Source organism: Lepisosteus oculatus, chromosome 3 (assembly GCF_040954835.1).
Source record: "Lepisosteus oculatus isolate fLepOcu1 chromosome 3, fLepOcu1.hap2, whole genome shotgun sequence".
Lineage (NCBI taxonomy): Eukaryota > Metazoa > Chordata > Actinopteri > Semionotiformes > Lepisosteidae > Lepisosteus > Lepisosteus oculatus.
The window spans coordinates 27,578,150-27,592,153 of NC_090698.1; the positions used below are offsets into that span (position 1 = coordinate 27,578,150).

Sequence of the window (14,004 nt, forward strand, 5' to 3'; positions counted from 1 at the left end):
TCAGACTTCCTGTTAATTTTTCCTTTATCAGCCCTTAGAAGATGGGTTCTTGTTCACTTACACTTGACTATAGTATTACAGCTGGATATAGTCACATCCCTGGATGGCATGTTTAAGCTCTCCTCATCCAGGCTGAATTTAATTAATTTGTATATAAATTCCATGCAGTGTCCTGCATAAATATTCATGTCCCTTTTCTATGGAAACCAGAAATAGTGTAGGTGCACAAAACCACTGTGATAAGACATGCAATTAGTTGAATTGTCTGTCTGTCTACAATAATAGTGGTTCTCAAACTTTGAGAATAAATTCACCTGTCTCTGTCAATCAATTTAAAAAAGATTCAACCATCTGATCCGAACCAGGACAACTCTGTCTACAGGACAAAGCTGTAGAAAGTTGTAGAAAGGAACCGATTCGGAAAAGAGCATATCACCACTGATGAGGAATTTTCAACTTCTCCAGCTATCTGCTGTTTATGGAGTTGTTTATCTCACTATGAGAAGAGGAGTGCTGTATTTCAGCAGTGGATGAAAAGGGTCCTTCATATTCATTAAATACTTTGGGATAGTTTGAGATGGAATGTATAAACATAAGCAATTTTTATTATTGTTCAATTTAATTCAATGTGTTTTTATATAGCGCCTTTCACAACAAAGTTGCCTCAAGGCACTTAACAAAGCTGTGTGACAATACATGACATTACAACACAATAAACAATTATATACTGTATTCTTTCTTGACAGGTGTTTTGCTTTCATCCCACAGTCCCCAAGACAGAAGTCAGGTTAGCTGTTGTCATTAGATGGCCCATGAGTGCTCTGTGAACTAGAGCTCTGTGCTGTACTCCCTACCTGAGGCTATGACTCAATAAGCTGTTAATGGAAATGAATGGATTATGATTGTTTACAGTATGTATACAACACCAGCATTTACTAAATACTTTCATGTAGAAGGAAGAAAGAAAACTCAAAATTACATATTTTGTGTGTTGAAAATGAAAAGTTAAAAGCTTTCCTGTTAAATTGATAAAAGTTACATCCTTTCAAATCTATTCCTATAAATGAAATCTGTGAACTACGTCAGGATAAATACCCTTGATGTCTGACAGATTGAAAGCAGCAGAGACCTTATTTAATCTTTTTCTAAAGAAAAATGATATGGTTGTTGCATTTGTTTGCTTTACTGCACCCCAGTATGTCCATTACTCTTTGTTATGATGATACAACTCATACATGAATTATATCTAACAAGAAAAGATTCAATCCCCAAACTTGGTTAGATAATATCATATCAGGTATAGAACTCTGAATAGAGCTCTGTCACACTAACATAGAAAACAAATGACAAAACAACAATCGTGACATATCAGCCCTCCACACTACATCTAGTGACTACAAGTCTTGCAGAATGAGAAATTTTAATTTCACAGTAGATTTTAGCTGTATTGATCCAATGGTATTTGAGTGTAAAGTAGTCAAGAACTATCAAAACACAAAATGCTCACGTACGTTTGTGCAGTCAATAACTATAAAAGAGCTTTGTAAAGTGTTTCTTCTTTCATGCCTGTTCAGCACTCTGAAGAGTTTTGTACTTATTTATACAGCTGACCATTGCTGATACTTTGACAAAGTAATGACCGTTAATATTTAATAAATAATAAATTATAATAAATTCGACAAAATCTGTTAATAGCTGTAGTTTAAGGTGGTGCTTAGGGTTCTGCACTTGTTACTAGGAGATTGTGGGTTCAAATCTCATTTCAGGTATTGCTGTTATTGTCCTGCTGGCAAATTGGCCCCAAACATGGTTCAGCTGAGAACTGCGACATAGAAGGGTGTAACGAGGCAGGTACAGTATGCAGCTTGAAAAGGCAGGAGGGTTTATTGTCCTTTAGATTAGAAGAGTGTACTGTTCACCAGGGAGAGATAAGGAGGGAGACTGAAGGTACAGAGAGAAAGGGGGAGCACAGCCTCCCATAATTTGCCATGCTGTCAAAAGGAGAAAAGTAGGGGTGCTGCCCTTATATAGGGTGTAGAGGGGGAGGGGAAGCTTGTAGGAGAAGTTCAAAGGGCAAAGGCCAATAGAGGGGAGCTGAATGCTACAATATTGAAGTATATGTATTGTACATGTTTCTCATTGGTTAGAAATTTCTTGTATCCCTGTGTTTTCATACTGTAGGTATACTAGTTCAGACCATGTCAAACCAGTGCAAAGTCTGATCTCAGTGATGAGGCAGCGTAACTGTGCAACCTTACCCAGAGACCCACCCACAGCTCCTCGTGCACACTTATGCCTCTTATTTTCAGTCCTGAATGCTAACTCTCTTCATTTGGGGTTCTATCTATGGCTGTCTTTAGCTCTGTGTCCTGTGTTAATTTGATCGGTTCCTTTCAAGGTTTTGTTCACTTGTAGCTACCTTTGTTCAAGACTTTAATCTACCGGTGTACAACATTGGTGACGAAACAGCCTATAAAATCTGGATATGGAATCGTGAAAAACAAAGTGTGTGAGGGCTTGCGAAAGGTACAGCCTCCCTTGAGTGGCATCAGAATGATGAAAGATGAGCACCATCACCTGGCTCATCAGTAAAATGCATTGGGTAACATTAAATCCCTGAAGAGGTCGGTAACAGGTAGTTTGGCTTGATACAATTTATTTTGCTATCATTGCATTCAAAGCACATAATCCTGAGTGTTTGAGCATGATGCGTTGAGTACATTGTTTTTGTTTAAGTGACTTTTATTTAGAAATCTTACAACGTGGGTAGCTGGAGGTAAGCATAAGCAGAGATGACTTTTCTAATATTTTTCCATCCGTGCAACAATGAGCTCCAAGCATAGAGCAGGTGCTGAATGTAAGACAAAGCCCTGTAGCATTAGCAATCAAGCACAACTCCACATCTCAAGGTAAAACCATACAAACGATATTTAGTTAAATAAGATTGTTTAAAATGTTCAAATGATAGGTAAATCAAGATAAGAGTGAGTAGCAGTTTAGAGTAAATCTAGTTTAAAAATGTTTGTGTACTTATATGGTAATGGGTAGCTACAAGTGAAACTGTTAGTCTAACCTATGGTCCCAAAACCCGACATATATTGGGGACCTCCTGTATGCACTACCTTCTTTATTTTATATATTCTAGATGATTTTATTTATATTTATATGTGAATTACATTGCAAATGCTCATGATTAACGTGCAAAGACTGAAAGCAAAGATTCTTTCCAATTATTTGCTCTGAATTCGGAAACGTGGTTTCCCAGTCAGGGAAGCCGTTTATAATTAAACAATGAAACTTTTCAAAACGTATCCACATGCTGCATTTCACTTCAGTTAGTTACAGGCAGCTCAAGGTGTGCCAACTGGTGCAACTATTAACCAATCTGACTATTCATAACCATCAAATTCATGAGAAACTTCTCAGCCTTCCAAGTCCTCCTGGGTGTCTGAGTGTCCCCCAGCCTCCATCCACTTTATGGCTTTGTCAATGAACAGTCAGAAGGCAGGGTCACCTAGGAAGCATAAGAGCAAATGACATGTTCCAATATCCTGCCACCAGAGGTCACCCAAACCAAGAGCAAGTACTTCATCCACTCTGGGGAGGCGTAGGTTAACCACACCTCGTTAACTCATCACCATGCCTCCCCTTCAGCCTATTTAAACCCTGCTCCCTGTTTATTCACTGCTCAGTATTGGTTTTGACCTTGTGAACTACAGGCCTACTATTGTGATACCTTCTTTGGAATCCTAAGAATCCTTACCCAGCAGCCATATCACCCTGCAACTCACAACTGGCAACCCACTGAAGCTAAGAACGTGTGAGCCTGGTCAGTACCTGGATAAGAGACCTCTTGGGAAAAACTAAGGTTGCTGCTGGAAGAGGAGTTAGTGGGGCCAGCAGGGGGCACTCACCCTGTGGTCCACGTGGGTCCTAATGCCCCAGTATAGTGATGGGGACACTACAGTATACTGTAAACAGGGGCTGTCCTTCGGATGAAACATAAAACTGAGGTCCTGACTCTCTGTGGTCATTAAAAATCCCAGGGTGTTTCTCGAAAAGAGTAGGGGTGTAACTCTGGTGTCCTGGCCAAATTTCCCATTGGCCTTTACCAATCATGGCCCCCTAATAATCCCCATCTATGAACTGGCTTCATTACTCTCTGCTCTCCTCTCCACTGATAGCTGATGTGTGGTGAGTGTTCTGGCGCACTATGGCCGCCGTCGCATCATCCAGGCAGATGCTGCACATTGGTGGTGGTGGAGGGGAGACCCCATTACCTGTAAAGCGCTTTGAGTGGAGTGTCCAGAAAAGCGCTATATAAGTGTAAGCAATTATTATTAATCCTTCCTGACTTTTTGCTACAATTTTGGGAATTTGTCTTGGACTCCCTTTGTGAAGTTTTTCCTAGTTTTTTGGCTGCTTGACCCTTTTGCTAGTCTTTGTCCATGACCTTGGATTTCCCTGTTGCTTACAATAGTGTTTTGTGATACCCTGCCTGCATTGGGTCCATTCCTTTGCTAATCACTGCTCAGCAGCATAACATGACAGAAATGCCCAAGCACTGTCTAGGTGTTGGTTATTTTGCTTGTCTTGTCTGGATGCACTACCACGGCAGTAAAGCTTGGAGGGCATCGGACACTTCATCTTCAGGAACCTTCCTTTTTTTCCTAAGTGCTATATCCAATTCAGGGTTAGGGGGGAGCCGGAGTCTAACCCAGCAAGAAACAGTCGCAAAGCAGGATACACCCTGGATGAGATGCCAATCCAACTTGGGTGTGACAGTGGGAAGGATTTTCTCACTGTACACCACTAAAGGGCCTTCTAGCTCCTCTCTCTCTAACCAGTTTCATGTGAAAATGTATCTCAGTGCCAACTGGGTCTTCATTAGAAACCATATATAACATGCTCTCATGCGATCTCCCTGTGTTCTCCTCAGACCGCGGACGTCCACTCATCCTCTTAGAAGAATCTCCTCCTTCGCGTAGATTCGTACTATTTCAGTATTGCTTGTAGGCTACGAGAACGCTACTTAGTGGCTACACGTTGGCCCTCTATCTCGACTAGAGGTATTAACCCTCCACTGGTGGAAAAGGCAGCCAGAAAAATCCCACACTCTTACACACACACATAGACACAAACATGCATACAATTTCCACTAAAAAAACAATTAATTAACCTATCAGTATGTCTTTGGACTGTGGGAGAAAACTGGAGTACCCAAAGGAAACCTTATGCAAATGTGGGGAGAATACAAACTCCATGCAGATACCACCCCATCTCTGGAATTGAACCCAGGACCCCAGGGCTGTAAGGGAGTAATGCTAACCACTGTGCCACCCCCCTAGCAATCTCATAGCACCAAGTAAGTCTTTTCTTTAGTTTTTGTGTTCTGTTCCTTGTAAAAAAAAATATTTTCGTGACCAGCACTGACTTACAATTATACCTTACTCTGCAATTTAATTATTCACTCATAATTGGCTGCAGTAATCTTGTAACAAAAGTGCAGTTTGTGTTAAACTGCAATGGGACAGAAGAAAATGCCAGTAATGTAAATACTAAAGGTATTCTGATTAATGACAAAGTCTTGAGATCAGCGTTACAGCTGCTTAGGCATGCCAGCATTGTGAGTATTTAGCTAGGTCTTGACTCTTTGTCCATGGCCTTGAGTTTGAGTCTGCTTTATCATCAACAAAAAGAGCCACCTCCCTCATGACAAAGCATGAAGCCCACCTCCTTAGTGTCATCATGGTTACCTGCTGTGGATAAAACTCAGACCCTGTTAGTCAGATGCAGAGCCCTGCATGGGAGAGGTAGGAGAGTATATCTCTGCTTATCCCCCCCAGAGACTGTCCTTGATGCTGTTTTCTCAGTGCCTGGCTCCACTGCGCTCACAATGACAGAAGAGCCCCACATATGCAAGAGCTATTACACCACAGACGTCAAGTATGTGGAGAGCTTTGCGTGCCCACGAGACCCGGAGAACTCTGAACTGGTGTACTGCTGTGGCTTTGAAGACATGAAATACTGTTGCAGCGAGCCAGGCAATTACTTCCCTTATAAGCATGCATATATGTGGACCCTGAGGTAAGCTTCTCTTTCACAAAATTGTATGCACGCTGTGAGGGTGGCTGTAAGACTTTATTGAAGGAAAAAAAAACAATTAAAAGTAGTGCTTTTATATGAACTGTTTTCAGAATTCAGATTAATAAAGTTTGGCTACACTTCCATAGTGTTCTGTACTACATTAAAATATTAGCTGATGCCATTACCTTTTTGTGTTATCAACCAAAGAAAGAGGGGAAACAATGTTGTGCTAAATGTGGTGCAGCAAATTTCCATCAGGTAAAAGATGGGAAATTATTTAAGGACTTTTCTATGTCTGTTATCAGAATTAGTTTTGAAACATTGTGAACTGAACAAAATGGTCTAACAATCCATATGTTTAAGAAATACATTATTATGTATAAGAGCACATTGAACATTAAAAAAGGAAGAAAGCTGTTTTAAATATTTGTTTCTGGAAAAATGAACAAAAACTCCCTTTAATTCACTGGTGGCTTATTTATAAACAATTTGTTGCATAGTGCCATGACAGATTTTGTCCATATTTTCACATTACATAGTGTACTTTATTTGTGAAAACAAACAATAGATTTCCTATTTCACGCTTTAGTTATTTCATACTACTCTGTTTTTGTCTTCATTCAGAAATTAAAATAAATCTCATGTGACAATTTTATGTATTTAAAGAGTTCCTGTTATTTTTTTAACCATTTCTCATATACCTCTAAAGAAGGAATGATCTCTGAAAGGCTGTTATACTTTTTATCCTTATTCTTTCCAAAAATTGTGATGTGTTAACTACCGTATTACTTTACATCACATTGCAATACTAACTACAAGTTCTTCTTTAATAATTCTTTACCATTTGATTATCCATTTATGCTCATATTTTCAGCAATGTGATGCAATATATCCTAAACATGATACTAAGTAAATTGTAATGTTATTAAAATACATGAAGTGTATAACTTGGTTAAGTGTATAATTTCTGTATTGTTAGAATTTTTAATTTACATCATTTGTCTTTTTTAAAATTAAAGGAATTGTATTATTGAGATGAACTGGAAATATCATTTTTGATGGTATTAATATACAGTTTTCAGATTGTCTTAGTCTTTTAAATACTATTTATATATATTTAATAGTACTGCATGCAACACATCAATCATCACTGTTTTTCAGATGCAATTAAAGGAGACAAGGCACAAGAGCTGTCGAATTATAAATGAAAAACAATTCTTTAGAGAGAGCGGTATAATTAAATTATTTTACCTTTCTGAGAACAGTGAGCTTTTGGATGGGTCTAAAAACCTGAATTGTCTCAGGTGGGTCTCGATCTGAGGGAATTAGACAAAATGAAAAAATGAAAGGATGGACTCTGCTAAAGTACCTTCATTGTTACAGCGGGAAAAGCCTTCTAAAAGCATTTGAAAAAAATCAAATAAACAAGTCTAAGAATAGAAACCCCCAAAATAGATGCAATTGAAAATCAGTGAATAAAGCCAAGAAGAAATGTATGGTGAACAAATGGAAGACTGAGAGTAATGTGTCAACAGCACTGAAGGTCTGGATTCCAATATAGATATGGACATTTAAAAAATCAATAATGATTTTAGCTTGTCACTAAGTAACTTAGTTTTAGATTTGTATTTATCATTTATGTTGTATGAATGAAGTTGCTCAGAATTTGATTTAGAAATAAAGGAGTACAGAGGTGATTTAGCTAAATCAGGAGAAGAACTCATGTCATGCCCTGTTGGATGTCCTGTAATTCAGACCAAGATTGCTCAAGCAGAGTCAGGGCTTGCAGTTCAGGGACTTCTATGACATGCTTGGCACCTGTCAACTGGTGCTGTTGTTGCGAGAGATACATGAACTGTGCAATCAGAGGGAACTTTCCTGAAAGCACTGGCTGAAAAATGGTGGATGGCTTGGCAGTATGCATTTAGGAGGAAGATGAGCAGAGTCCTCATCTTTCACAGCCCATTGGTAGCTCTGAAGATTGGCACATGCAGCTTTGAAGGCACATTAGAATATTCGTTCCTTTGGACATATTTCACCCTGTAAGTAAAACAAAATTAAGAGGAATATGTTGAACAGTTGTTAATTACAGGATTAGGTTCTCTGTTTTTCCATATTTTTCCCTAATATGCCTTGTTGTCAGTAGCAATCACTGATCAAAGATAACTGTCAAGTAAGACTGTCACCTGTTGTTTCCTGCTACATTAGATTAAAAACAGCACTAATTTATGCATGTACTGTATGCCATAAGAATCTCCGCATTTAGAAAAATGTTTTTTCCCCCACAATAACGTATGCTGAATAAAAGTTCACAGCAATGAATTAATCCCACGAAAATGCACAAGTTGCCTGATTCAGTCTGTTGAAAGATTCTTCTCCCCTCACCCATCATGGTACTAAAACAATGTGTAAAATGAAAAGAAAGTGAAAAGGCAGGAAATGTAACCTTACACTTAACACATTTTCACAGATTCTACTTTTTTTTACCAGAAGTTAAAGTTTAACATGTGTTTAAAGAAGATTAGGACAGGCAGAAATCCTCTTAAGATGGGAGTGTACCTCAGCCACCACTGCTGTAACCATTTGAATTCCATCTGTTTCCCACAGAGACTCCTGCAGCAGAGATCCTGATCCCAGTCCTAAAGAACTCCAGGTTCCTGGTTTTCTTGCCAGCCAAAGTCTTCACTGAATTGCACCCTTCACTGAACAAACAAGTTGACAGCAATGTTCCCTCTAGTTCTTAATGGCCTGTGTGCGCAAAATGTTGTGCAACTTTTTTCCCCAGCGACAAAAACTTGTGCGCACTAAAATGAGTGTACGTTGAATTGTAAACATGAAATTATTTTTAGTTAATATAATCATTCTCATAGAAGCATAGAGATCCAAAAGACCGGGACAGCGATTCAACGAGCCCAGTCATAGAGACTGAGTGTGGAGCGAGCATGAGCAGTGAGGTGCGAGACTATGAGAGCATAAATATCGAATATGGAGTAGGGGTAATAATGCACACAGCCAAGTTGGGACTCTTGCGGCCAGTCTCATGTGGTCAATTTAGCAGTTCATTTTATTATCATATTTGTTTTGGAATTGAATTTTTTTTGCGCAGTTCAATTTCCTATGTGTGGTGATTTCATGACCTGTGTGCGCATGCACATGCTCACAGCTTAGAAGGAACATTGTGGGACAGTACTTTCTTTACCAGACATTTGGAGATATTAAAAGGCTTATGGAATGCAATAGTTAAAAGGCACCCTATTAACGTATACAAAAATGCTCCCAATTCTTAAACACATTTAAGAATTGAAAACAATTAAAGAGGTCAAAGTAGTCAGTTTATTAGGTCAATTCAAGTTTAGTATGTAACTTGGAGAGTGGCTGGAACAAAAACTTGGAATGTGGGTCTCCAGGACTGGGAACCCCTTGTCTACAGATCACATCTGTCTAGTGTAAAAACTGACATTCTTCTGGATTTCCCTTCAAAAACAAACTTCATTGATATGATCAGATGTTTTTTTTACAATCATTTTTGTCAGATGTCAGTTCATTGTTAATGAAAAATAGCTATAATAGTCTTTGTAGACTTTGAGCAACTGGGTTTATTGCACTTTAGTAGAATTCATTAAATATTAAATAATTATAATATTAAATATTATGCTATGTGTTTTTTAAATGGAATGCCATGGGTATATCTTAACTAAATTGTACTTTTATTTTAAATTTGTATGTACTGTAGTTTCCTGGACACATTCATGCATTATAGAAAAGGATAGATTTTTTTTTTATATTTTATATTTTTTTAAAAATATGGCAAATCATTTAGGAGATGGATATGAATTTTACAGTGCAAAATTTCATCATAGGATTGTTGTGGCTAGTTGCTGAAACACTGCATGGTTGAAATCAGAGGCACAAGTAAAGCAAAAGTATTCAGACCCCTGCACAGTTTTAACATTTTCTTGCTTTAAAGCTTGCAGCCATGACACTTTGAAGTAGCAATTAATATTTGTTATAAACACAACCCACTTCACACGTTCGAAGCAAAATAAAAAGAAAGGAGAAACGAGATAATCAATATGAAAGAAAAATAGAAAAGACATCATTGCATAAGTATTTGTCCTGTTTGCACAGGATGAACCACACAATTGGTCAAGTGACCTCTGTTTGTGTGCAATAATAGCCTTATTATTGTCTTTCAGTCAGGTAGTGAATTTCAAGCAAAGACTCAACAATGAAGACCAAGGTGATTTCAAAGCAAGTCAGAGAGAAAATAATTGAAAAGCATCGATTGGGTAAAGGTGACAAAGAATATAGGAGTCAATAAATATCTCTCTGAGCAAAGTCTACTCAATTATCAAAGAAATGTAATGTGAATCTATCTACTTTGAGCATGTCATCCCTCCAAACTGCGGAGGCCAATAAGAAAAATTGGAATGAGTTTGAAAAAAAAATGTCTTTTTTTCAGAGGAAATATCCATGAGTCAACCATATCTCAGATCCTGCATGGAGTTTGCCAAAGAATTAAACTGTTACTACAAATGTTGCAAAAGGTTTTGAGGTCAGATGGCAAACAATAGGAAACTTTTAGTCTAAACACAAATCACTATGTCAGGTGAAAACTCAACACGGTTTTATTGATTTCCAATAAATTCCAATTCGTTTTTTTTTTGGGGGGGGAACGAATTTAGCACCATGCTAAAATCTATAACGTGGTTTTGTCTAAATGATGTTGGGAAGTTTAAAGAATGAAAAGCTCTATTAAGTATTGAAATGTATATTCCAGCACATCTCTTCATTGTGGGCACTGTGGTCACACAATGGTTAGCATGGCTGCCTTGCAGCTCTGAGGCCCTGGGTTTGATTCTGGACCTGGGGTGCTATCTGTATGAAGTTCGTATGTTCTGCACGGTTGTGTGGATTTCCTCTGGGTGTGCAGGTTTCTTCCCACAGTTCAAAAACATACTGGTAGGTTAATTGACTTCTGAAGATGTCAGTGTTTGTCTTTATGTGTCCTGTGGCAGACTGGCATCCCATCCAGTTGTATCCTGCCTTGAGCCCATTGCTTGCTAGGATAGGCTCCTGCTTCCCCGCGTCTCTGAATTGGATTAAGTGGTCAGAAAACAGATGGATGGATCTGTTAGTTGTAGCTTATGATGTGCAAAAAATCTAAAATCATGTGGTATAGAACTTATGCTAGCTGTGAGAGAAATGTAAGCCTGATTTTATTTCTTAGAAAAAAAATTGTACTGACCCCTGATCTTTCTGAAGTTAAAACAAATATCAGTGTTGAAACTGGTAGCAGCCTTGAGATTTGGTCTCATTATTTTACATTAACAAAGAGGTTCTAAACTATAAGGAAAATTGATCCACGACAGAGGAAAAAAATAATATCAAGGGATCAATTTAAAACTCAAGCACAAATCTATAGATTTTCTCTGTTCTGACTACAAGGTTAGTTTCTTTTTCACAGGCAGTAAAGTCCTTGTCTCCTTCAACAAGCACTTGTGTGACCAAGCCCTGTGCCTTTATTCATTATAGCTTCCACAATGAAGTGTTCTAATGAAATTCACAGATTGTTCTGGGTTGTTATGTCTATTTTGTTCAGTATAGGTGCATTGATTGGATTGGGAATTGCCGCCCTTGTCCTCCTTGCGTTTGTCATCAGCGTGTGCGTGCTGTGCTATCTCTTTCTCCACACCAAGCCACAGAGACTAGACTCTGGACTCAGGCTGCAGAATGTTGACACATCCTCTGCCCAAGGTTGGTTGCGACAATGAGCAGCAATTACGTCTGTATTTCACAGGTTTCTAGCCCTTGATGCGATGCTGATGTTTCTTGAGGTAGCTGTTCTGCAGAGTTCAACCAGGAGATCTAATGTGTTTAGATTTTCTTGTGAAGCGGATGCAAGCAAATTAGAATAAATCTATGCATAAAAAGGGGAATGCCTTCATGGCCTATCTAATATATGTCTATACTGTTCATTTGCAAACCAGTTTAATAATGGTTATAGTTGAAAAAGCAACATCAGGCCTTTTCATTAACATGCTGAAATTGTTTCTTGTGAAAAGTTAACTGACAGAAATAGAAGAGTATGAGTAAGGTGAAATTTATCCAGCTATGAATACAAACCCATAAGCAATAACTGAGCTGTATTGGGGAATTTTGCAGTCTCTTATGCTTTTTATCAAGTAATGAAAGTAATGAAGACATAAACTTTCTCTCCAAATAGAGCTTCCAGGCCCAAGAAAGGACATTCATGAGAGACTCACTTGATTGCTGGGATTAGCAACACGTTTGAGTGTTTTCACTACTACTAGTAATCCAATGAGAAACATTTATACTGTAGCTTTTGCAATAGCTTCGTTGACAATTGAATTTTTGTACTGGAAACTAGATAGTCAAATAATGTAATGGTCAAAATACAAAATGTCAAACTCGGCTTAAAAGTTGACATATGTGGACTATCCTTTATTATTTTTTAATTTGAAATTTCCTAAGGTTTTAGGGCTCAGCTTCTTTGTGTGACTGCCCCACCCACTTTGGAAAGAATGAGACACACAAATGTGACATCCTGTGACACATCCACCTTTAGACCCTTTTGTCATCTGGCTCACTACAAGCCCCACAACGCCTGACAGGAGAGTCAATGCCAATTGGAGGAGTGGCGTGCCTCTCACTGATGTCACAGCAAGTTTTTCCTGTTTGCCCAGAGTGTCTCATGGCTTTTCTTTTATATTTATAGATGCTTTGGGGAACAAAAGGAAACAAGGAACCACACACAAGCAACTCTCCCCGAGAGAAGGGTCCTCACCTGGAACTGTGAAAGTCGTTCAAGAAAACATGCTGGCTACTGTGACACCGATAGAGGTTACAAGCATCTAGCAACAACTACAGGGATACAAAAGACACTGAAGAAAAAAGGGTCTTTCATTTACGATCTCATGGACAAATGGTTTTGATATCCATTTTTGCCTTCTGTATTTTTTCACATATCCACATGAGTGAAAATGGAAGTTCTGTATAACCGTCATTGTTTTCTTTCATGCCTTTGTCTCTGTAACCACTTATCAGGTGGGAAAATGATTACATTAGCAGAATGGAGAGGCTTTCAGAAGTGCTGCTAAGTGGGCTGATCAAAGCTGACATGTATGAACTATGTGGCTTCAGATCTCCCCATAGGGTGAAGACAGTTGGCATCTTCTACACAGAGGTTTTTTGCTCTGGGGGTCTTACCTCACTAAGTCCTTGCAAAACAAACATGTTTTTTTTAGACAATTCTAAAAATGTTAAAATACTGATTAACTTTAAAACAGAGAGTGTTTGGAATGTCCAAATCATTGCAACAAAAACCATACAAATTGAAAGCATTCATATGACACACGATGTGTTATTTGGAAGGCTGAAGAGAAGAGCTGGCCAGTCAGGTGCCTTTACAGCTGTGTGATGTTAGAAAAAACGATACTGTGCATCTGCAGTTATTAAAGATAGTTTGTGTGTTTGTACTTTGGCCTTATTAGCTTTTTTCCTTATTATTGTAATATAATAATATGGCTTTGATTGCTTAGAATTAATATTTTCACTTTCAGGTACTTTCAAGTTCTCTAACATCCAGACTTCTCTTACTCCTGTGTTGACAAAATTAAAATTGTTTCTTGTTTTTCTTTGAATTCAATGTACTTATTGTACCATAGTATAGCATGGTGAAGTTTTATTATCTTCATTATCATTTTTATTTCATACATTTTTTTTATTATTGTATTTTTTTATTACAATATTATTGTATTTTTTGTTATTTAAAGAATGTATCCTTACTTTAGACCTCTTGGTAATAGCAAATTATGATACAGTTATTAGCGTGACAGTGTGGTGGGGATAGCGCCATGGCGAACACCGGCAAAAAGTCAACCGGGAAGCAAGCAC

The 14,004-nt window shown here is 38.1% G+C and overlaps 1 protein-coding gene across 1 annotated transcript; it reads left to right on the top strand.

The window, feature by feature from the left end:
• The first annotated feature begins 5,812 nt into the window (after nt 1-5,812).
• On the top strand, nt 5,813-13,698 carry shisal2b (shisa like 2B). Its single transcript, XM_006627082.2, has 3 exons — nt 5,813-6,087; nt 11,690-11,844; nt 12,827-13,698. Exons 1-3 carry the CDS (start codon nt 5,897-5,899, stop codon nt 12,964-12,966), a joined length of 486 nt encoding a protein of 161 aa, XP_006627145.2. The 5' UTR covers nt 5,813-5,896; the 3' UTR covers nt 12,967-13,698.
• The last annotated feature ends 306 nt before the right edge of the window (nt 13,699-14,004 follow it).

Excerpts from the sequence above, each read along its gene's own strand:
- shisal2b (XM_006627082.2), top strand. The coding sequence starts at position 5,897 with ATGACAGAAGAGCCCCACATATGCAAGAGCTATTACACCACAGACGTC. Across the intron at positions 6,088-11,689 it reads GCATATATGTGGACCCTGAG|TATAGGTGCATTGATTGGAT; the intron begins GTAAGCTTCTCT and ends TATTTTGTTCAG. Across the intron at positions 11,845-12,826 it reads TGACACATCCTCTGCCCAAG|ATGCTTTGGGGAACAAAAGG; the intron begins GTTGGTTGCGAC and ends TTATATTTATAG.